At 44.8% G+C, this 23,852-nt stretch overlaps 1 protein-coding gene across 3 annotated transcripts in view; it reads right to left on the minus strand.

The window, feature by feature from the left end:
• The window catches only part of npnta (nephronectin a), a 103,610-nt gene that overhangs the window by 70,288 nt on the left and 9,470 nt on the right, over nucleotides 1-23,852 (minus strand). For all 3 annotated transcript variants that reach the window (XM_068045752.1, XM_068045735.1, XM_068045742.1), the window contains one exon: nucleotides 3,684-3,776. In XM_068045752.1, coding sequence (XP_067901853.1) covers nucleotides 3,684-3,776 — 93 coding nt within the window. The remainder of the gene's footprint in view (nucleotides 1-3,683; nucleotides 3,777-23,852) is intronic.

Consider the following 23,852-nt stretch of genomic DNA (forward strand, 5'->3'; position numbering starts at 1 on the left):
GGTTCTTTGCAAGAGCAATCTAAAATGAATCCCAGTGGCCTGGTCTCTCTGTAGAGCTTGATACCCTCCTCTGCTTCAAATATATTTTCCTAAGTTCCCTCCTCACCCTCAGTGACAATTCTAAGTTAATGACTCTTCATCACTGATTTGCCAGCTATTGATTCCTTCCTAGTGAACATACACTCAGCACTCTGTACAGGATTAATGTCCTTTCCATAATGCAGCATTCAAAACTGCACCCAGTACTCTAACTGTGGCCAGACCAATGTTTTGTACAGAGTAAACATTACTTCTTTACTCTTCTGCCTATTTATAAAACTCAAGGACTCAGATTTTTATTTAGGTACATGATCCGACCAGGGGTGGGATGGGGCAGGCCTGAAAGTGGCCTGGGGAGTGGAATAATGTGGGAAGCTTCTTTTTCACTGGCATTGCAAATGTACCTCAAGAGATTACTGACGAAAACCTACTCTATAATTGCAAGACGGACCATCAACAGTTAAAGGAGATTCCCATCACATCAGTCTGACACTTGGATTTGAACCCGGGTCCTGAAGGTGAAAGGTTAACCAACCTATTGTACCTTCCAGTCCCCTTATTACTTCTTTTTTTAAAAAAAATAAATAATAATGACAAATAAGCCGAGCATTTTATAAAGTAATTGGGGTTTGCACTTGCTAGGTTTTTAGGATACCTATTGCTCACAAATATTGAGGTCAGACATGGCCAGAACCCACGACAAGCTGCACTTTCTGGTGCTCTGTGGCTACTTAACGCTGTAGGTGGCTCTTCCAGTTTTATGTCAGTGGGGAAGGAGGTTGTGAATAAACAGTTCACTTCTCCATTGGACAGAGGTCAAGTCCCAGGTGGCTTTGTCCTCATTTATCAGACTAGCAGGTCTGGTTTTCCTCTGTGACTCGGAAATCTGCTTTCAGTTAAAAAAGTGACAACCTTATGAGTTCTGACTGAAGCTATTTGCGTTGCCAAACAGTAACAGAACCCATCAAAGAATTCAAAGTGTTTAATCCCCAGGATTAAACATATCAATACTGAAAACAAAGTGAGTAATAGCTCTGCACACCCAGGAAATTATGTCTACAATTCTACCCCTAAGTGGCCAGCAGATGTTTATTCTTAAGCATCTACCTATCCAAGTAGCATGAGAAAATATAGTTAGTTCAGATTTAAATCTTGTTGGGAAAATAATACTTGGTCTACTGTAAAACAATACGGGTGTATGAGATGGAGCAGTGGGAGGAAGTAGAGTTATGGTAATTTTTTTTTTCCTTTAAAGGTATAGGTTGTATTACATAGAAACATAGAAAATAGGAGCACGAGTAGGCCATTCAGCCCTTTGAGCCTGCTCCACCATTCATTACGATCATGGAATACACTGCCCGAAAGGGTGGTAGAGGCAGGAACGCTCATGACATTTAAGAAGTATTTAGATGAGCACTTGAAACGCCATAACATACAAGGCTACGGGCCAAGTGCAGGGAAGTGGGACTAGTTTTGGCCGAAGGGCCTGTTTCTGTGCTGTAAAACTCTATGACTCTGTGGCTGATCATCCGACTCAGTAACCTGTTCCTGCTTTTGCCCCATACCCTTTGATCCCTTTAGACCCAAGAGCTATATCTAACTCCTTCTTGAAAACATACAATATTTTGGCCTCAACTGCTTTCAGTGGTAGCGAATTCCACAGGCCCACCACTTCCTGGTGAAGAAATTTCTCCTCATCTCAGTCCTGAAAGGTTTACCCCATATCCTTAGACTATGACCCCACCATCGGGAACATCCTTCCTGCATCTACCCTGTCAAGTCCTGTTAGAATTTTATAGGTTTCTATGAGATCCCCCCTCACTCTTCTGAACTCCAGCGAATATAATCCTAATCGACTCAATCTCTCCTCATACATCAGTCCCACCATCTCAGGAATCAGTCTGGTAGACCTTCGCTGCACTCCCTCTATAGCAAGAACATCCTTCTTCAGATAAGGAAACCAAAACTGCACACAATATTCCAGCTGTGGCCTCACCAAGGCCCTGTATAATTGCAGTAAGACTTCCCTGCCTCTGTACTTGAATCCTCTCGCTATGAAGGCCAACATACCATTTGCCTTTTTTACCGTCTGTTGCACCTGCATGCTTACCTTCATCGACTGGTGTACGAGAACACCCAGGTCTCATTGCACATTCGCCTCTCTCAGTTTATAGCCATTCAGATAATAATCTACCTTCCTGTTTTTGCTACCAAAGTGGATAACCTCACATTTATCCACATTATACTGCATCTGCCATGCATTTGAGTTAATAAAAGAAAGAACTTGCATTTTTATAGTGCCTTTCCTAGCCTCAGAGCACCCTGAAGTGCTTGACAGCCAATTAAATACTTTTGAAGTTGTAATATAGGAAACACAATCGTCAATTTGTGCACAACACGCTCCCACAAACAACAATGTGATTAGCTAATGTTTCAGTGATGTTGATTAAGGGATAAATACTGGCCAAAACACTGTGCAGAACTCCCCTGCTCTTCTTTGAAATGGTACCATTGGATCTTTTCCATCCACCTGAGAGGACTGACAGGGTATTGGTTTAGGGTCTGGGTTCCTACTCCTAATCATAATCCAGTGACTCCCCTGCTAGAAAGTGCATGAGTCTGGACATTAGGTGAGACCAGAATCTGGCTTGGCAGTGATGGCCCTGTGGAATAGCCAGCACACACCTCCTAGTCCCAACACAGAAAGGACAGTCAGCTGCATGGGGCACTAGACAGCTACCAGCAATCGTGGACAGTACCGTAATATTAATCAGTGTCTGCAGAAAGAGCAGCATGGAAAATTTGAACTAACCAGTCTTGTATTCCTACAGCTACCTGATTTCTGCGTTCCTCCTCATTAACTCCTCACGGTACTGAGCCTCTCTACCATCTGTGAATATATGAGGTTTCAACACAGAAGAACGCAACAGTTTTCGATCTTTAATCTACCAACGCCATCTGCAACAGGTAAATATTGCTCTGCTTGGATGGTAAACCTGCTAATCACACCTCCTGTGAAAATAACCCCAGAGTTAGAGCAATATTGTATTAAAATGCTTCAGTCAACAAAAGCTGCATTTAATTCAGAGAGTTGGCTCCAGTCCTTAAAGGTTATGAACTGAGGCATTTTTCACAAAGTTATCAGAGGGGCCTTTGAAAGACTGGCCCTGTATTATCCAAGCTCTGTATGTTAAACAAAAGTTAGAGTTTAAAGATTTACAGACACATCAAATATTTTGCAAGAAATGAGCACCTTACAGTTTTGTGCAACCATTAGCAGTGCACACAAATATACTCGTACATAAATATATTTGTATCTCTACATTTCAAAATCATCAGATGCATCACCAACATATGTATCCCAGAAATATATCACAGTGTGTAAATGTTGTAGCTCCAACTTATGTGTAACTGTAGTTTGTTAAATCTGAGATGTACACCTCTTTAATGAATGAACTCAGGTCTACCTTACTATCAAACAGAACAACCTACTGATAATCAAGCATGTAATCTATTTCTGGGAATGGTTGGTACAGTACTGATATGAACACTGTTTCTATGCATTCTTCAAAATGTAGCAAGTCCTCACTCTTTAGCGCTAGCACCATTTTTCTGATTGGCAAAACCTGGTTTTGTGTTCTTACCTTGGTTGCACGTTTTGCCTGTGTACCCTGGGTAGCACTTGCACCTATTTGGTCCCACACATTCGCCATGTTTACATCCATGTTGGCACACCGCTGGTAAGAGCAGAATAAACATGTTAATGCTTAAAACAGATCAGCAGCAGCCTTGTCTGCTCAGCAAGCTCACTGTCACAGAGTTAGCCTTTGACCATCAACGAGGATACCGTTTCAGTCAAGTAAATTCGACAGCTCCAATCCAACGCACCACAATTCCATATTAATAGCACATAATTAGGCGTGAGTTTCTCACTCACATAATCAGTTTATTCACAAGGACAATGCCACTGCTATTCTAACTTTGATAGGCAATGTTTGACCTTGAAAAATGATATAACAAGCACATGTTCTCAGAATGACAAGTGCCAGCACTGTCATTTATCTAAAACTAAATGACACTGTTTCCACATTTTACCTATTGAGCATGAAAGGTGCTCCCTCTGAGACGTCGAGTGTCTTTCCCTGGAATTTACCTCACCCATCATGGAAAGGCATGTGCTCCGAAATGGCTGCTCACTTCAAAATGGGCACCTGCTTCCTGCTCAGTTGACAACACATGCACCATTGAAGTGTTAGAATAGCACAACTGTAAGTCTCACAGACAACAGGAGGTGTAGTGTTGGAACAGGAACTTTGGATTTGACAGGCCCTGTGAAGGAAATTACTAGCTGCAATGTTAGTGCTATTTTCAGTCAGGTAACGTGGCCTCGTCTTCTCATCAGAACATTGCTCTTTGTTTTTCTGACTTACCTCAATATATAATTTCATAAAGTATCTAACAGAGGGAAGCAGAGCTCCTGGCAATAGATGCACCACACAGAGCAGGAAAACCCAATCCTTCGTCTCTGTTGAAGTTAGCCGGTCTTGGCTAGAGCAGTGGTAGAAAGGTTGTCATTGGTCTCAGATTGAACTCAGGTGGGGTGGGGGTAGGGGAGTGTTGTGGGGGGTGGGGGGGGGGGGGTGGTTGCGGTGGAATCAGTCAGCGTTTTGTGCTCTTCATTGTCTTCCAATGACACCCTGCAGGAAAAGGGCATGGCTGTGGACTTTATCTGCATTGCCCTCCGTGAACGAATAGCTTGTAGACACCAACTAGGCTCGGCCATGAGGAGTGCCGAGGCAATGGATGCTGTTGACGCTCGTGGTATCATTAGGCCAGAGTGAGTGAGAGCCTCCAGGGGATGACAGGAGAACATTGGAAACCAAAAGTTAGGGACACTAAGGGAACCAAGGGTTATGGGATAGGGGGGAATGTGGTGTTGAGGTAGATGATCAGTCGCAAACTTACTGAATGATGGAGAAGTCCTGTTCATATTTCTTACATTCTAATAGCAGGAAACAGGGGGGAATGAGCTGCAAAGGCAATTTTATTTTTCAGCCACATAGAAATTGAAAGTCGTAAGAAAAATAGTCAAAGGAAGCTCGCTAACAGGAATTAACTGTAACTGTAATCCCCTTAGAATGATCAAGACAGAAAGCCATTTTTATTTTTATGTTTTATCTGGTAAAAGAAGCAGAGGGGAGTTTTCTTTACACAATGAGCTGTTATAATTTGGCATGCACTGCTTGAAAGGGAGGTGGTAGCAGATTCATTTGTAAATTTTAAAAGGGAATTGGATGTAGAATTGCAAAGGAAAAAAAAAATTGCACGGCTATGGGGAAAATATAGGTGGAGTTGGACTAATTAGATGCCTCTTTTAAAGAGCTGGCACAGGCACAATGGGCCAAATGGCCTCCTCCTGTGCTATAAGAGTCTATGATTCTATGAATTCTCCCATGCCAGTAGAAGTTAATAAACCTGGATTAACCATGTAGTTCTCTCAGGACATCAGTAACATTTATTGTCCCCAAATTTAACCTCTGCAATAATGTGCTTACATTGACCAGGAAATGGAAAAACAGAATGGAAGACCATATTTTCATCCATTTTTACTGATCATTCACAAAAATTTATAAATTGATTATAAGTTTTAATTTTGTTGCAAAGTGTGAGCTTGAGCTCATGTTAAGTTTGAAAGTGACACATTTCAATCACAAACAAGAACCTTAAACTTAAAGCCAATTATGAAGGTATGGGGGAGAACTGGCTAAGATTAATTGGGTAAATAGACTGGATAGTATGGCAGTAAATGAACAGTGGGAAATATTTAAAGAAACAATTCAAAGGGTTCAATAAAAGTAGATTAGATTTAAAAACAAAAACTAATCAAGGCCCATCGGTGGCTCACTCAGGAAGTTAAGGAGAGTATTAGACAAAAAGAAGAGGCTTACAATGTTGCAAAAGAATAGTAGCAATTCTGAGGATTGGGAATGTTTTACAAACCAGCAAAGGGCCACCAAAAGGTTAATAGCAAGGGAAACATAGAATATGAGAGTAAACTATCCAGCAATATAAAAACAGATTGTAAGTGTTTTTATAAGTCCATAAAAAGGAAGAGATGTTTAATTAGATGCTAAAGTAGATGTTGGTCCCTTCGAAGCAGAGACAGAAGAAATCATCATGGGGAATGAGGAAATGGCAGAGACATTGAACAGTAGAAGACACAAGTTCCATACCAGAAATAGGCAATAACCAGGGGCTAAAAAGATTGAGGAAATTAAGGAAATTGGAGAAATTAAGTATTGGAGAAATTTGAGGGACTAAAATCTGACAAGGCCCCAGGACCAGATGGCCTACACCCTAGGGCTCTAAAAGAGATAGCTGCAGAGATAGTGGATGTGCTAGCTATGATTTTCCAGAATTCCTTAGATTCAGGAATGGGCTCTGATCAGATTGGAAGTCGGCAAATGTTACACCGCTTTTCAAGAAAGGAGGTAGAGAGAAAACAGGGAACTACAGGCCAGTTAGCCTAACAACAGTCGTTGGGAAGCAGCTGGAAACTATTATTAAAGAAGTCTTAACAACGCACTTGAAAAAGCATAGTATGACTAGAAAAGGTCAGCATGGTTTTACTAAAGGGAAATTCTGTTTGACAAATTTATTAGAATTATTTGAGGATGTAACTAATAGGGCAGATAAAGGGGAATCAGTAGATCTAGTATAGCTGGATTTCCAAAAGGTATTCAGTAAGGTGCCACACAAAAGATTCATAGGCAAGATAAGGGTTCATGTTGTTGGGGTAATATATTAGCATGGATAGAGGATTGGTTAACAGACAAAAAGCAGAGAGTGGGCATAAATGGGGCATTTTCAAGTTGGCAGGCAGTGAATAGTGGGGTGCCACAATGATCAGTGCTGGGGCCGCAGCTATTTACAATCTATATTAATGACTTAGGTGAAGAGACAGAGAGTAATGTATCTAGGTTTGCTGATGCTACAAAGTTCAGTTGAAAGGTAAGCTGCGGTGAGGACATAGAGAGGCTGCAAAGAGATATAGACAGGTTAATTGAGTGGGCAACAAGATGGCAAATGGAGTATAATGTAGGGAAGCGTGAAGTTGTTCACTGTTCATAAAAATAGAAAAGCAGAATATTTTTTAAAAGGTGTGAAACTGGTAACTGTTGATGTTCAGAGAGACTTTGGTGTACTCGTACAAGGAACACACACAGTTAACATGCAGGTGTAGCAGGCTATTAGGAAGGCAAATGGCATGTTGGCCTTTATTGCAAGGGGATTGGAGTGCAGGAATAAAGAGGTCTTACTAAAATTGTTTAGGGCTTTGGTGATCTGCACCTGGAATACGATGTGCAGTTTCAGTCTCCACATTTAAGAAGAATATACTTGCACTGGAAGCAGTGCAGTGAAAATTTATTAAATTGGTCCCTGGGATGAAGGGGTTGTCCAGTGATGAGAGGCTGAGTAAATTGAGCCTATATTCTCTGGAGTTTAGAAGAATGAGAGGCGATCTAATTGAGACATACAAGATTCTGAAAGGACTTGATAGGGTAGAAGCTTAAGAGATGCTGGTCGAGGAATCTGCAACACGGGGGCACAGTCTCAGGATCAGGAACTGATCATTCAGGATGGAGATGAGGAGAAATTACTACACTCAAAGGGTTGTGAATCTTTGGAATTCTCTACACCACAGGGTTGTGGAAACTCCATCATTTAATACACTTAAGGCTGGGATAAATAGATTTTTGGTCTCATAGGGAACCAAGGGATATGGGGAGCGGGCAGGAAAGTGGAATTGAAGCCCAAGATCAGCCATGATTGTATTGAATGGCGGAGCAAGCTCGATGGGCCATATGGTCTACTTTTGCTCCTATTTCTTGTGTTGTTGTGTTCTTGAGCTGTGCACTCCACTGCACTGTAATTCATATTGACATTAACTTTAGCTCGATTTGCTTTAACTTGCTCTCATTGTGGTAGAAGGTGATCGGAAGTCGTTGACATCCATTGTTGCACATGGAGAGGGAGAGAATATGAACAGCACCCAGTGGCTCATTAAAGGGAGGGAATCTCATTAAGCCAAGAGTGAGTCTTTCTGAAAGAGCTTTTCTCTTGCTCCACATTATTAGTGGTTCTGAAATTACATAATGCAGTGTGATAAGTGAACATAGAGCAGAAGCTTTCACTAAAGAAAGGAAACACAGATATTGGAAAACGTCTTTACCAAAATGTCATTCCACACATGAATAAGAAAAAGGTCTCACCTTAGTTAGGTCGCCTTGCTTTGTGTAAGTGGAAATTATTTGTGAGTAACGGGAGGCAGTGACCAGTGGGAAGCAGTGACCAGCGGGTGGCAGTGACCAGCGGGAAGCAGAGACCAGAGGGTGGCAGTGACCAGAAGAAGGCAGTGACTGGTAGGTGGCAGTGACCACATGCGACAGTGACCAGTGGGAGGAAGTGACCAGCGGGAGTCAGTTACCAACAGGATGCAGTGTCCAGTGAGAAGCAGTGACCAATATGTGACAGTGACCAGTGGGAGGAAGTGACCAGCACATAACAGTAACCAGTGGGAGGCAGTGACCAGTGGGGGTCAGTGACCAGCACGTGACAGTGGCCAGCGAGTGGCAGTGACCAGTGGGTGACAGTGACCAGCAGGAAGCAGTGTTAAAAGAAGCAAGAGAAGAAATAGCAGAAGGTCTGACCATCATTTTCCAGTCCTCAATGGATACAGGAGTAGTGCCAGAGGATTGGAGAACTGCTAACGTTGTACCTCTGTTTAAAAAGGGAACGAGGGATAAACCGAATAATTACAGGCCAGTCAGTCTGACCTCAGTAGAGGGCAAATTATTGGAATCTATTCTGAGAGACAGGATAAACTGTCATTTAGAAAGGCACAGATTAATCAAGGATAGTCAGCATGGATTTGTTAAGGGAAGATCTTGTGTTCCGAAGAAGGGTCACTGACCTGAAACATTAACTCTGCTTCTCGTTTCACAGATGCTGCCGGACCTGCTGAGTGGTTCCAGCATTTCTTGTTTTTATATCTTCTTTGACCAACTTGATCAAATTTTTTGAAGCAGTAACAAGGAAGATAGATGGGGGTAGTGCAGTTGATGTGGTTTACATGGATTTCAGCAAGGCTTTTGACAAGGTCCCACATCGCAGACTGGTTAAAAAAATAAAATCCCATGGGATCCAGGGAATTGCAGCAAGGTGGATACAAAATTGGCTCAGTGGCAGGAAACAAAGGGTAATTGTTGACAGCTGTTTTAGTGACTGGGGGGCTGTTTCCAGTGACATTCCGCAGGACCCAGTACTGGATCCCCTGCTTTTTGTGGTATATATTAACGATCTGGATGGAAATGTAGGGGGCACGATCAAGAGGTTTGCAGACGACATAAAGATTGACCGTGTGGTAGATAGTGAGGAGGATAGCTGTAAAGCTGCAGGAAGGTATCGATGGACTGGTCAGATGGGCAGAAAAGTAGCAAATGTAATTCAACCTGGAGACGTGTGAGGTGATTCATTTGGGGAGGTCAAACAAGACAAAGGAATACACGATTAATGGGAGAATACCAAGAGGTGTGGAGAAAGTGAGGGGCCGTGGAGTGAATGTCCACAGATCCCTGGAGGTGGCAGGACAGGCTGATAAGGTGGTTAAGAAGGCATCCTTTCCTTTATTAGCTGAGGTATAGAATATAAGAGCAGGGAGGTTATGCTAGAACTGTACAACTCATTTGTTAGGTCACAACTTGAGTACTGTGTGCAGTTCTGGTCACCTCATTACAGAAAGGATGTAATTGCACTAGAGAGGGTACAGAGGAGATTTACGAGGATGTTGCCAGGACTGGAAAAATGCAGCTATGAGAAAAGATTGGATAGGCTGGGGTTGTTCTCCTTGGAACAGAGAAGACAGAGGGAAGATCTGATTGAAAAGTACAATATTTTGAGGGGCCTGGATAGAATGGAGATGAAGGGACTATTTACCTTGGCAGAGAGGTCAGTGACTAGGGGGGCATAGATTTAAAGTGATTGGTTGAAAATTAGAAGGGAGATGAGGAAAAGCTTTTTCAGCCAGAGGGTGGTGCGGGTCTGGAACTCACTGCCTGAATGGGTAGTTCAGGCAGAAACTCTCAACTCATTTAACAGGCGTCTGGATATGCGCCTCAAATGCCGTCATCTGCAGGGTTACAGAACAAATGCTGGAAGGTGGGATTAGAATAGGTGGATCATTTTTTGGCTGGCACAGACATGGTGAGCCAAGAGGCCTCTTTCTGTGCTTTAAACTTTCTATGATTCTATGATCAGTGGGAGGCAGTGATCCCAGCAGGAGACAGTGACAAGCCCGTGACAGTGACCAGCAGGAAGCAGTGACCAGCGGGTGTCAGTGACCAGCGGGTGTCAGTAACCAGAGGGTGGCAGTGACCAGAAGAAGGCAGTGACTGGTAGGTGGCAGTGACCACATGCGACAGTGACCAGTGGGAGGAAGTGACCAGTGGGAGTCAGTTACCAACAGGATGCAGTGTCCAGTGAGAAGCAGTGACCAATATGTGACAGTGACCAGTGGGAGGAAGTGACTAGTAGGTGTCAGTGACCAGCGGGAGGCAGTGACCAGCACGTGACAGTGACCAGCTGTGACAGTGACCAGCCGGTGACAGTGACCAGCAAGAGGCAGTGAACAGCGAGAGGCAGTGACCAGTGGGCGACAGTGATCAGCGGGCGACAGTGACCAGTGGGTGACAGTGACCAGCAGGAGGCAGTGACCAGCAGGAGGCAGTGACCAGCGAGCGACAGTGACCAGCGGGCGACAGTGATCAGTGGGCGACAGTGACCAGCAGGAGGCAGTGACCAGTGGGTGACAGTGACCAGCAGGAGGCAGTGACCAGCACATGACAGTGACCAGCAAGAGGCAGTGACCATTGAATAGCGGGTAGCAGTGACCAGCTGGAGGCAGTGAACAGCGCGTGACAGTGACCAGCGGGGAGGCAGTGACCAGTGGATGGCAGTGACAAGCAAGAGGCAGTGATCAGCTGATGACAGTGACCAGCGGGAGGCAGTGACCAGCAAGAGGCAGTGACCAGCAAGAGGCAGTGACCAGTGGGTGTCAGTGACCAGTGGGTGTCAGTGACCAGTGCATGACAGTGATCAGCAAGAGGCAGTGACCAGCAGCCAAGGTGTAGCTAAAGAGTGAATGTTTTCAGGGGAAAAAGACAATGAAATGCCCTATTTCTCCAGAATGGGACTGACTGGAATCACGTTGTTCAGAATCCTTGGTGGACTGTGATCCTTTTTCTCATTTCTCAAGGGTAATTAGGGATGGGCAATCGATGCTGACCTTGCCAGCCATGCCCACATTCCATTAACGAATAAAAAAAAAGGAATTTCACAATAGCAGGTGTAGAAGTGTGGCCGGAGGGGTAATTCAATAATTTGTTCAATAGTGTTGAGTCTATCAGCAAGAGTGAAAGGACGTTGATCCCAACCAGAGCAACGTCAGCTCAAAATACATTTTGTTAGTTTTGATTACAAGGAGGAAAAATATGGCTTTCAGTTTGTGATGTGAGCTGATTGCATTTGTTAAACCAAATCCAACTGCATGGAACTGCCACGAATGGAGCAACACATGAAGAGTTTCTCAATAGTCTTGCATTGTAGTGGATTGACCGCAAATGTTTTTTAAACCTTACAAACATGTGTGTACTACTTACATAGCGATAGCCACTATCACCCCCTAACACCTTAAACCCACCTCAGGTGTCCGATGGGGCTCAGCTGGAAGCACTCTCACCTTCAAGTCAGAAGGTTGTGGGTTCAAATCCCACTCTAGAAGCTGAATCAAATCTAGGCTGACACTCCAAGAGTACTGCACTGTTGGAAGTGCCATTTTTCAAATGCCATGTTGAACTGAAACTCGTATACCCTCCGAGATAGATGTATATCTACAGTAGTACTATCTGAGAGAAGAACAAAGCTGTTTTTCCTAGTGTCCTAGCTGACATTTATTACTAAAACAGATTATCTGGTTATTTGTCTCTTTGCTGTTCGTCGGTCCCTTCAGCGCACAACTTAGCTGCTATGTTCTCTACATTGTGACAGTACTTCATTAACTGTAAAGTGCTTTGGAACATCCTGAGATCATGAAAAACACTATATAAATTATAAAGAGATTATCAGGTCCTAATCATAATCACATTGCTGTTTGTGAGAGCTTGCTATGTGTAAATTGGCTGCTGTGTTTCCTACATTACAACAGTAATGACACTTCAAAAGTACTTCATTAGCTGTAAAGTGCTTTGGGATGTCTGATGGTCATGAAAGGTGCTATTTAGCTGCAATTAGAAACATAGAACAAATATGATCAGGAGTAGGCCATTCGGCCCTTCGAGCCTGCACCGCCATTCAATACGATCATGGCTGATCATCCAAACTCAGTACCCTGTTCCCGCTTTCTCCCCGTATCCCTTGATCCCTTTAGCCCTAAGAACTATATCTAACTCTTTCTTGAATAAATTTAATGATTTGGCCTCAACTGCTTACTCTGGTAGAGAATTCCACAGGTTCACCACACTCTGGGTGAAGAAATCCCTCCTCATCTCAGTCCTAAACGGCTTACCCCTTATCCTTAGACTGTGACCCCTGGTCCTGGACTCCCCCGCCATCGGAAACATCCTTCCTGCATCTAGTACCTCGAATTTACCTAGCACCTTTCTACTACACAGGACTACTTGCATGCCAAACAGTGGAAGCAGCATGCAATAGACAGGGCTAAGTGATCCCACAACCAACAGATCAGATATAAGCTCTGCAGTCCTGCCATATCCAGTTGTGAATGGTGGTGGACAATTAAACAACTGACAGAAGGAGGAAGCTCCACAAATATCCCCATCCTCAATGATGGGGGAACCCAGCATATCGGTGCAACAGACAAGACTGAAGCATTTGCATCTATCGTCAGCCAGAAGTGACGAGTGGATGATCCATCTCGGCCTCCTCCTGAGGTCCCCAGCATCTCAGATGCCAGTCTTCAGCCAATCTAATTCACTCCACGTGATATTAAAAAAAAACTGAAGGCACTGGATACTGCAAAGGCTATGGGCCCTGACAACATTCTGGCAATAGTACTGAAGATGTGCTCCAGAACTAGCCGTGCCCCTAGCCAAGTTGTTCCAGTACAGCTAAGACACGGGCATCTACCCAACAATGTGGAAAATTGCCCAGGTATGTCCTGTGCACAAAAAGCAGGACAAATCCAACCCAGCCAATTACCGCCCTATCAGTCTACTCCTGATCATCAGTAAAGTAATGGAAGGGTCGTCGACAGTACTATCAAGCGGCACTTACTCAGCAATAACTTGCTCACTGACACTCTGTTTGGGTTCCGCCAGGGCCACTCAGCTCCTGACTTTATGAGAGCCTTGATCCAAACATGGACGAAAGAGCTGAACTCAAGAGATGAGTTGAGAGTGACTGCCCTTGACATCAAGGCAGCATTTATTTTTACTCATTCATGGGATGTAGGCGTCACTGGCCAGGCCAGCATTTATTGCCCATCCCTAATTGCCCTTCAGAAGGTGGTGGTGAGCTGCTTTCTTGAACCGCTGCAGTCCATGTGGGGTAGGTACACCCACAGTGCTGTTAGGGAGGGAGTTCCAGGATTTTGACACAGCGACAGTGAAGGAACGGCAATATAGTTCCAAGTCAGAATGGTGTGTGACTTGGAGGGGATCTTGAAGGTGGAAATGCAACAACAATATCCAGGTTTGGCTGATAAGTGGCAAGTAACATTCGCACCACACAAGTGCCAGGCAATGACCATCTCCAAAAGGAGAGAATCTAACCATCTCTCCTTGACATTCAACGACATTACCATCGCTGAATCCCCCACTATCAACATCCTAGGGGGTACCATTGACCAGAAACTGAACTGGAGTAGTCATATAAATACCATGGCTACAAGAGCAGGTCAGAAGCTAGGAATCCTGAGGCGAGTAACTCACCTCCTGACTCCCCAAAGCCTGTCCACCATCTACAAGGCACAAGTCAGGAGTGTGATGGAATACTCTCCACTTGCCTGGATGGGTGCAGCTCCAACAACACTCAAGAAGCTCGACACCATCCAGGACAAAGCAGCCCACTTGATTGGCACCCCATCTACAAACATTCACTCCCTCCACCACCAACGCATGGTGGCAGCAGTGTGTACCATCTACAAGATGCACTGCAGCAATGCACCAAGGCTCCTTCAACAGCATCTTCCAAACCCACGACCTCTACCAAATAGAAGGACAAGGACAGCAGATGCATGGGAACACCACCACCTGCAAGTTCCCCTCCAAGCCACACCATCCTGACTTGGAACTGTATCACCATTCCTTCACTGTTGCTGGGTTAAAATCCTGGAACTCCCTTCCTACATCCCAAGAACTACAGCGGTTCAAGAAGACAGCTCACCACCACCTTCTCAAGGGCAATTAGCGATGGGTAATAAACACTGGCCTAACCAGCGATCCCCACATCCCCCGAATGAATAAAAAAAAATTATTTCTTTTTCTAAATGCAAATCTTCTTTTTCTTGTTCTTATGTTCTCCACACCAACAGTTTTAAAAAATTCTTTTCAGGGGATGTGGGGATCGCTGGCAAGGCCAACATTTGTTGTCCATCCCTAATTGCGGTTGACAACTGAGTGGCTTGCTAGACCATTTTAGAGGCAGTTAAGAATCAACCACATTGACGTGGGTCTGGAGTCACATGTAGACCCGACCCAGTAAAGACAGCAGATTTCCTTCCCTAAAGGACATTAGTGAACCAGATGGGCTTTTATGACAATTGATGATAGTTTCATGGCACCATTATTACACTTACAATTCTAGACTTTTAATTAATCGTGTTTAAATTTCACCAGCTACTGTGGTGAGATTTGAACTCCTGTCCTCAGGGAACTAGCCTGGGCCTCTAGATTACTAAACTAGTGACGTTACCACTATGCCACCATCTCCCCAACAGTCATGGTTGGCTTATTAACATGCTCTGAATTCAACTGTTTGTGAGTTCTGTAACATACCAGAACTGGGTAAAATAAACTGCCTCTAATTCTTTCCACCTCTGCTGCTCTCTCTGAAGTAAGAAACGTTTGACATTTATTTTTGTTGGAACTTGTTCAGTAACAGGATTGACGGCTAAACGCTGTCGGCCGTACAAAGCAGGAAGATTCTAGGCTTAGTCTCTGCTCCGTGGTGAGCTAGAGCACGTAGCAGGAGAATTGCAATTGGCCTCAGTGCCGTGAACTAGGGAGGAGTGATCAGCCAGAGCTGCCATCCTGCTGAATGCAGGTATGGATCTCAGGTGAGCACTGAATCAGGTTTGGCTGTGATATTGCCCATGATATATTTCCTATCACCATTCAATGCCTGGGTCCACATTGAAAAGTAAGCTGAAGGTAAGCATGCAGGTGGAACAGGCGGTAAAAAAGGCAAATGGTATGTTGGCCTTCATAGCAAGAGGATTCGAGTACAGGAGCAGGGATGTCTTGCTGCAATTATACAGGGCCTTGGTGAGGCCACACCGGGAATATTTTGTGCAGTTTTGGTCTCCTTATCTGAGGAAGGATGTTCTTGCTATAGAGGGAATGCAGCGAAGGTTTACCAGACTGATTCCTGGGATGGCAGGACTAACGTAAGAGGAGAGATTGAGTCGGTTAGGATTATATTCGCTGGAGTTCAGAAGAGGGGGGATCTCATAGAAACCTATAAAATTCTAACAGGACTTGACAGGGTAGATGCAAGAAGGATGTTCTCGATGGTGGGGAGTCCAGAACCAGGGGTCATAGTCTAAGGATATGGGGTAAAGCTTTCAGGACTGAGATGAGGAGGAATTTCTTCACCCAGAGAGTTGTGAGCCTGTGGAATTCGCTACCACAGAAAGAAATTGAGGCCAAAACATTGTATGTTTTCAAGAAGGAGTTAGATATAGATATAGCTCTTGGGTCTAAAGGGATCAAAGGATATGGGGCGAAAGCGGGAACAGGTTACAGAGTTGGATGATCAGCCACTATCATAATGAATGGCGGAGCAGGCTCGAAGGGCCGAATGGCCTACTCCTGCTCTTATTTTCTATGTTTCTATGAAAAATGGTCACTTGGAGAGGCACTGGAGGATTGCCACTGTTGCTACAACCATATTTCAGTGAGACGTCAGGGTAGGAGTACAGAAATATGAAATAAGTTGACAGGAGGTCTATATAGACACATTAAAAAATTCTATTTGCACGGTAACAAGAGAAGGTAGTGGGGAAAATAAGAACTTTCACACTTCATGGGCTCCCCTGTGGATAGTGAAAGAGCAATATTGTAGGGAACTGGGAGCAGGTGGGCCTGTTTCTTTTATTGGACAGGAAATGGTGAATGTAGAAAGAGGGGAAGAAAAGAAGGGATGAAGCAAACAACTTACAAAGCAAAGGACTAAAATGTGCAAGGAGTCAGCACTTAGAATGGTTACAATCATCAAAGCTCACAATATTCAGAAGGGTTTGGTGACCCGAAAGCCACCCTTTTTGAAACATGGACAACCGCAGAGCTGTTGAATCCATAAAATGTAGATTATTGAAACCATAAATATTGGAACAGCAGTAGGCCATTCAGCCCTTTGAGCTGGTTTTGCCACTCAGTTAGATCATGGTTGATCTACATGTTAACTCCATTTACCTGGCTTGGTTCCATATCCCTTAATACCATGCCTAACAAAAATCTATCAATCTCAGTATGAAATTATCAATTCACCTCACCTCAACAGCTTTTTGGGGATGAGTTCCAGATTTCCACTACTCTTTGTGGGAAGATGTGCTTCCTGATATCACCCCTGAATGGCCCGGCTCTAATTTTAAGGTTATGCCCCCTTGTTGAATTGCCCTCTAGAGGAAATAGTTTTTCTCTATCTACCCCATCCGTTAAACATTTTAACCAGCCCAGTTAGATCATCCCTTAATTTTTCATACTCAAGAGAAGACAAGCCTAGCCCATGCAACCTGTGCTCATAATTTAGTCCAAGGCCAATATATCCTTCCTGAGGTGTGGTGCCCACAACTGAATGCAGTACTTCAGATGTGGTCTAACCAGAACTTTATACATCTGTAGCATAACTCCCACACCTTTGTATTCCAGCTTTATATTGGAGATAAAGGCTAATATTCCATTTGTGTTTTTGATTATGTTTGGCAGCCGTCCACTAGATTTTAGTTATTTCTGCACATGGACCCCTAAATCTCTCTGCTCCTCCACAGTTTCTAGCTTCTCACCATTTAGAAAATACTCTGATCTATCTTTCTTGGGTCTAAAGTGAATGACCTCACACTTCCCAACACTGAACTCCTTCTGCCACACTTTTTTCCAACTCATAATATCAATATCCCTTTGCAACTTTCTGCTCCCATCTACACTACTGCGCCACCTAACTTTGTGTCGTCAGCAAACCTGGGCATGCGGCTCTCTACTCCTTTCATCCAACTCATTGATGAATATAGTGAAAAGCTGAGGCCTTAAACATAAGGAACATAGGAGCAAGAGAAGGCCATTCAGCCCATCAAGCCTGCCCCGCCATTCATTATGCTCATGGTTGATCTTCCACTTCAATGCCTTTTTCCCACACTATCCCCATATCCCCTTATGTCATTTGTATTTAGAAATCTGTCAATTTCTGCTTTTAACATGCTCAATGACTGAGCTTCCACAGCCCTCTGGGGCAGAGAATTCAAATTTCAACAAATTTCACTCCTTAGTAAAGGGCAGTAATATCAAATCAAATGTTAAATCAAAAGCTATTTTGCTTTTAAAACAATTTGTAAATGTGGGCTTAATGTACTTTTCAGAAATAGATGATAATTGTTTTGGCCAAATTGAGATAAGTGAACACGTCAACACCTTTTCTTGGGCTTCAAAGTTTCATTTAGCTGAACAAAATTTGCATTCTTTCTCAGGTCATTGTACAAGACATGATACCTGCGCACACATACGCCAATGGTATTACACTGTTAGGTAGTGTTAATCTTTAATGGGGGCAAAGCTGTTCTTTAATGGGGGAGCTCAGATGAGCTGAGATTGCTGGTCAAAGGTCTCATTGGGCAATATGTCTTAGATCCACTGGGAGGGGTTGAATGGAATAAAGGGACTGACTGACTGGCTTTTAAACATTGTGGCATTGAGGTTTGGTGATAGTAGTTGGCTGCTTTCCGACCACAAGTTAAAAATGTTAATTTTTAGGTTGTCACATAAATCTACCGACCCCAATGACTGATTTCGTGGTGGGATTACCAAATTGGGCACCATGTAGAATTGAGCTGTTTATAATTTTAGGAAAACTTACCATTATCTATCTTAGCGCTGCCTGAGGTATGTCTCCCAGGTAGTGATTACTCATTTCAGTTCAATGTAAAGCTGTGAAATTTGGGTCCGGGGAGGCCTGCCAACCTGCAGTCTCCAGGAATTAAAGATTCAGTGCCTGGACACTACTGAAGCAACCCAGGAGAAAATTGGTGGATGTTAAAAGAAATGTGTCTTTTTCATATTTTCTTTAAAAATTAAAATTCTTAATTATAAAAATACTGAACGTGGGAGAAAGGTCATTTGACTGACAGCCGTGAATCATCCAACTGGAATTTTACGTGCCCCCAAAGAGTGGGAAGGTGGTGTGCTGGGGGCATAAAATGGAGGGGAGGCTCAGGGGCCCTTCCCAACCCGCTCCCACCTCTGCCGGCACTATATGCAGGGCGGCGGCGAAAAACAGTCCGCCCACCCCAGGCCAATCAAGGCCCTTAAGTGGCCACTTACCAGCTACTTAAGGGGCTCCGCCCGCCATCCCGGGGATTTTACCCATGGCAAGCGGGCGGCCCAGGCCCGAGAAAAGCTGCCTGTTAAAATCAGGCAGATCCCTTACGATGTTGGGGGGGGGGGTGCCCTCATGATCGGGCACCGTGTGCCCGATGGAGGACCGCCCCCGATGCCCCAACCACCCCCAACACGCACCTCCCCATATCGGTACCAACGACATAGGCAGGAAGAGTGACGAGGTCCTGCAGGGGGAGTTTAGGGAGTTAGGTAGAAAGTTAAAAGACAGGACCTCTAGGGTTGTAATCTCGGGATTACTCCCTGTGCCACCTGCCAGTGAGGCTAGAAATAGGAAGATAGTGCAGCTAAACATGTGGCTGAACAGCTGGTGTAGAAGGGAGGGTTTCAGATATCTGGACCATTGGGATCTCTTCAGGGACAGATGGGACCTGTACAAGAAGGATGGGTTGCATCTAAACTGAAGGGGCACAAATATCCTGTCTGGGAGGTTTGCTAGCGTCACTCGGGAGGGTTTAAACTAGTGTGGCAGGGGGGTGGGAACCAGAGCAGTAGGACAGCAAGTGAAATAAATGAGGGGGAACTAGTAAATAAGGCCAGTAAGACTAAGAGGAAGAGCAGGCAGGGCGATGTTGCGGAGCACAGCGGGACTGGTGGTCTGAAGTGCATTTGTTTCAATGCGAGAAGTATAACAGGTAGGGCAGATGAACTTAGAGCTTGGATTAGTACCTGGAACTATGATGTTGTTGCTATTACAGAGACTTGGTTGAGGGAAGGACAGGATTGGCAGCTAAATGTTCCAGGATTTAGAAGCTTCAGGCGGGATAGAGGGGGATGTAAAAGGGGTGGGGGAGTTGCATTTCTGGTTAAGGAGAATATCACAGCTGTACTGTAGGAGGACACCTTGGAGGGGTCATGCAGCGAGGCAATATGGGTGGAGCTTGGGAATAGGAAAGGTGCAGTCACGATGTTGGGGGTTTACTACAGGCCTCCCAACAGCCAGCGGGAGGTAGAGGAGCAGATATGTAGACAGATTTTGGAAAGATGTAACAGGTTGTAGTGGTGGGTGATTTTAACTTCCCCTATATTGACTGGGACTCACTTAGTGCTAGGGGCTTCGATGGGGCAGAATTTGTAAGGAGCATCCAGGAGGGCTTCTTGAAACAATACGTAGATAGTCCAACTAGGGATGGGGCCGTACTGGACCTGGTATTGGGGAATGAGCCCGGCCAGGTGGTCGAAGTTTCAGCAGGGGAGCATTTCGGGAACAGTGACCATAATTCCATAAGTTTTAAGGTACTTGTGGATAAGGATAAGAGTAGTCCTCGGGTGAAGATGCTAAATTGGGGGAAGGCTAATTATAACAATATTATGCAGGAACTGAAGAATTTAGATTGGGGACAGCTGTTTGAGGGTAAATCAACATCTGACATGTGGGAGTCTTTCAATCGTCAGTTGATTAGAATCCAGGACCAGCATGTTCCTGTGAGGAAGAAGGATTAGTTTGGCAAGTTTCGGGAAGCTTGGATAACGCGGGATATTGTGAGCCTAGTCAAAAAGAAAAAGGAAGCATTTGTAAGGGCTGGAAGGCTAGGAACAGACGAAGCACTTGAGGAATATAAAGACAGTAGGAAGGAACTTAAGCAAGGAGTCAGGAGGGCTAAAAGGGGTTATGAGAAGTCATTGGCAAACAGGATTAAGGAAAATCCCAAGGCTTTTGATACGTATATAAAGAGCAAGAGGGTAACCAGGGAAAGGGTTGGCCCACTCAAGGACAGAGAAGGGAATCTATGTGTGGAGCCAGAGGAAATGGGCGAGGTACTAAATGAGTACTTTGCATCAGTATTCACCAAGGAGAAGGACTTGGTGGATGATGAGCCTAGGGGAGTGTAGATAGTTTCAGTCATCTCATTATCAAAAAGGAGGAGGTGTTGGGTGTCTTGCAAAGCGTTAAGGTAGATAAGTCCCCAGGGCCTGATGGGATCTACCCCAGAGTACTGAGGGAGGCAAGGGAAGAAATTGCTGGGGCCTTGACAGAAATCTTTGCATCCTCATTGGCTACAGGTGAGGTCCCAGAGGACTGGAGAATAGCCAATGTTGTTCCTTTGTTTAAGAAGGGTGGCAAGGATAATCCAGGAAATTATAGGCCGGTGAGCCTTACGTCAGTGGTGGGGAGATTATTAAAGAGGATTCTTTGGGACAGGATTTACTCCCATTTGGAAACAAATGGACTTATTAGCAAGAGGCAGCATGGCTTTGTGAAGGGGAAGTCGTGTCTCACGAATTTGATTGAGTTTTTTGAGGAAGTGACGAAGATGATTGATGAAGGAAGGGCAGTGAATGTTATCTATCTGGACTTTAGTAAAGCCTTTGACAAGGTCCCTCATGGCAGACTGGTACAAAAGGTGAAGTCACACGAGATCAGAGGGGAGCTGGCAAGATGGATACAGAACTGGCTCGGTCATAGAAGACAGAGGGTAGCTGTGGAAGGGTGCTTTTCTGAATGGAGGGATGTGACTAGTGGTGTTCCGCAGGGATCGGTGCTGGAACCTTTGCTGTTTGTAGTGTATATAAATGATTTGGAGGAAAATGTAGCTGGTCTGATTAGTAAGCTTGCAGACGACACAAAGGTTGGTGGAGTTGCGGACAGTGATGAGGATTGTCAGAGGATACAGCAGGATATAGATCGGTTGGAGATTTGGGCGGTGAAATGGCAGATGGAGTTTAATCCGGACAAATGTGAGGTAATGCATTTTGGAAGGTCTAATGCAGGTGGGAAGTATACAGTAAATGGCAGAACCCTTAGGAGTATTGACAGGCAGAGAGATCTGGGCATACAGGTCCACAGGTCACTGAAAGTGGCAACGCAGGTGGATAAGGTAGTCAAGAAGGCATACGGCATGCTTGCCTTCATCGGTCGGGGCATAGAGTATAAAAATTGGCAAGTCATGTTGCAGCTCTACAGAACTTTAGTGAGGCCACACTTAGAATATTGTGTGCAATTCTGGTCGCCACACTACCAGAAGGACGTGGAGGCTTTGGAGAGGGTACAGAAAAGGTTTACCAGGATGTTGCCTGGTCTGGGGGCATTAGCTATGAGGAGAGGTTGGATAGGCTCGGATTATTTTCACTGGAACGACGGAGGTGGAGGGGCGACATGATAGAGGTTTACAAAGTTATAAGCGGCATGGACAGAGTGGATAGTCAGAAGCTTTTTCCCAGGGTGGAAGAGTCAGTTACTAGGGGACATAAGTTTAAGGTGAGAGGGGCAAAGTTTAGAGGGGATGTGCGAGGCAAGTTCTTTACACAGAGGGTGGTGAGTGCCTGGAACATGTTGCCGGGGGAGGTGGTGGATGCAGGTACCATGGAGACATTTAAGAGTCATCTTGACAAATACATGAATAGGAAGGGAATAGAGGGATATGGACCCCGGAAGTGCAGAAGGTGTTAGTTTAGGCAGGCATCAAGACCTGCGCAGGCTTGGAGGGCCGAATGGCCTGTTCCTGTGCTGTACTGTTCTTTGTTCTTTGTTCTCCCCCCGTCCCCCCAATCGTCCACCCTTGCCTTGCCGGGGCCTGACCAATCACTCCCAGCGAGGCAACAAAAAATTTACTTGCATTCCAGGGTTCCTCTGCACAAAGCTGGGCTGCAGTACCAGCAGTGGACACTGCTCCCGGTGGCGCTGCTGGGACAGAGAGCTGCCGGCCCGCTGATTGGCCGGCAGCTCTATTAGGCGGGACTTCCTGCCTCAAGTAGGTGGAAGACCCGCCTCAGAACACTTAATGGCCGAGGTCCCAGGCCAGGTGGAAGCGGGATTGCCACCGACTTTTTAGTCGGTGGACGGCTCCCGAATCATCCAAAATATCATTTGTGACTTGGACAAAGAAATTTTATTTATCCCAACTTGAATTGCGAATTCCAGTCCCAGTTCCTTGCTAGTTGTGCTTTCCATGGGCTCTGCCACTCCTACAGACCCACTTGCCCAACTACAAGAAATAACACTTGGAAGCTCCTTCCCCTGGAGCATTTAGATATTTATACTTCAATGCACATCTGCTCCTAGTCCCATCTCAAACTTTACCAGTAATAAGCCTTGACATATGAGTCTACAAAGTCAGAATTAAATTTAGCCTTAAGTAATTGGTAATTGGTGTCTAATAGGTTCAAGGCTCTTCTCAATCATAAATGAAGTATACATTGAGGCCCCTTTTAAAAAAGAAAGAAAAGGCTTGCATTTATGTAGCACCTATCACAGCCTCAGGACATCCCAAAGCAACCAATGAAATCCATTTGACGTGTAGTCACTGTTCTAATTTAGGAAATGCAGCAGCCTATTTGCGCACAGCAAGGACTCACAAAGGAATTGAAATAAAGGACCAGATAATCTGTTTTAGTGATAGTGGTTGAGGGATAAATGTTGGCCAGGACGCCAGGGAGAACTCCCTTGCTCATCTGTGAAATAGTGCCATGGGATCTTTTGCACCCACCTGAGAGGGCAGGTGGGGCCTCAGTTTAACATCTCATTGGAAAGGTGACACCTCTGAGTAATTCTCAGGACCCTGGACATATCACATGCTGGTAGTAATTACTGTAGGAGGATTCTCATTACATTTCCTTGTCCTCCTCTATCTGAAATCTGAATATGTGCAAGTGGCAGAACCTATGAGTGACCAGGGTCACCCACGAGCTCAAATTGGAATTTTTAATTCGGACTTTACTGTTGGAAAACCCATATAGGCTGATCATAGCTGGAGTAGCAGTAGGGGTGCTACAGTTGTCCTTAGCAACACTGGGTTGGGGGGAGCAGGTTTCAAACTCAAGTGCTATCCAATCACTCGGGCTGGAAGTGAGCACGAATGGATGTGGGGGTAAGGGCAGCATCGACCCAGGCGTGAGGATTCCTGTGGTTGAATAGCCTGTCAACACTCACCTTCTAGAGGAACAGCCAGTTGGGCAAAGCCACAGAGGAGC

Source organism: Heterodontus francisci, chromosome 1, assembly GCF_036365525.1.
Source record: "Heterodontus francisci isolate sHetFra1 chromosome 1, sHetFra1.hap1, whole genome shotgun sequence".
In the NCBI taxonomy this organism is placed as follows: domain Eukaryota; kingdom Metazoa; phylum Chordata; class Chondrichthyes; order Heterodontiformes; family Heterodontidae; genus Heterodontus; species Heterodontus francisci.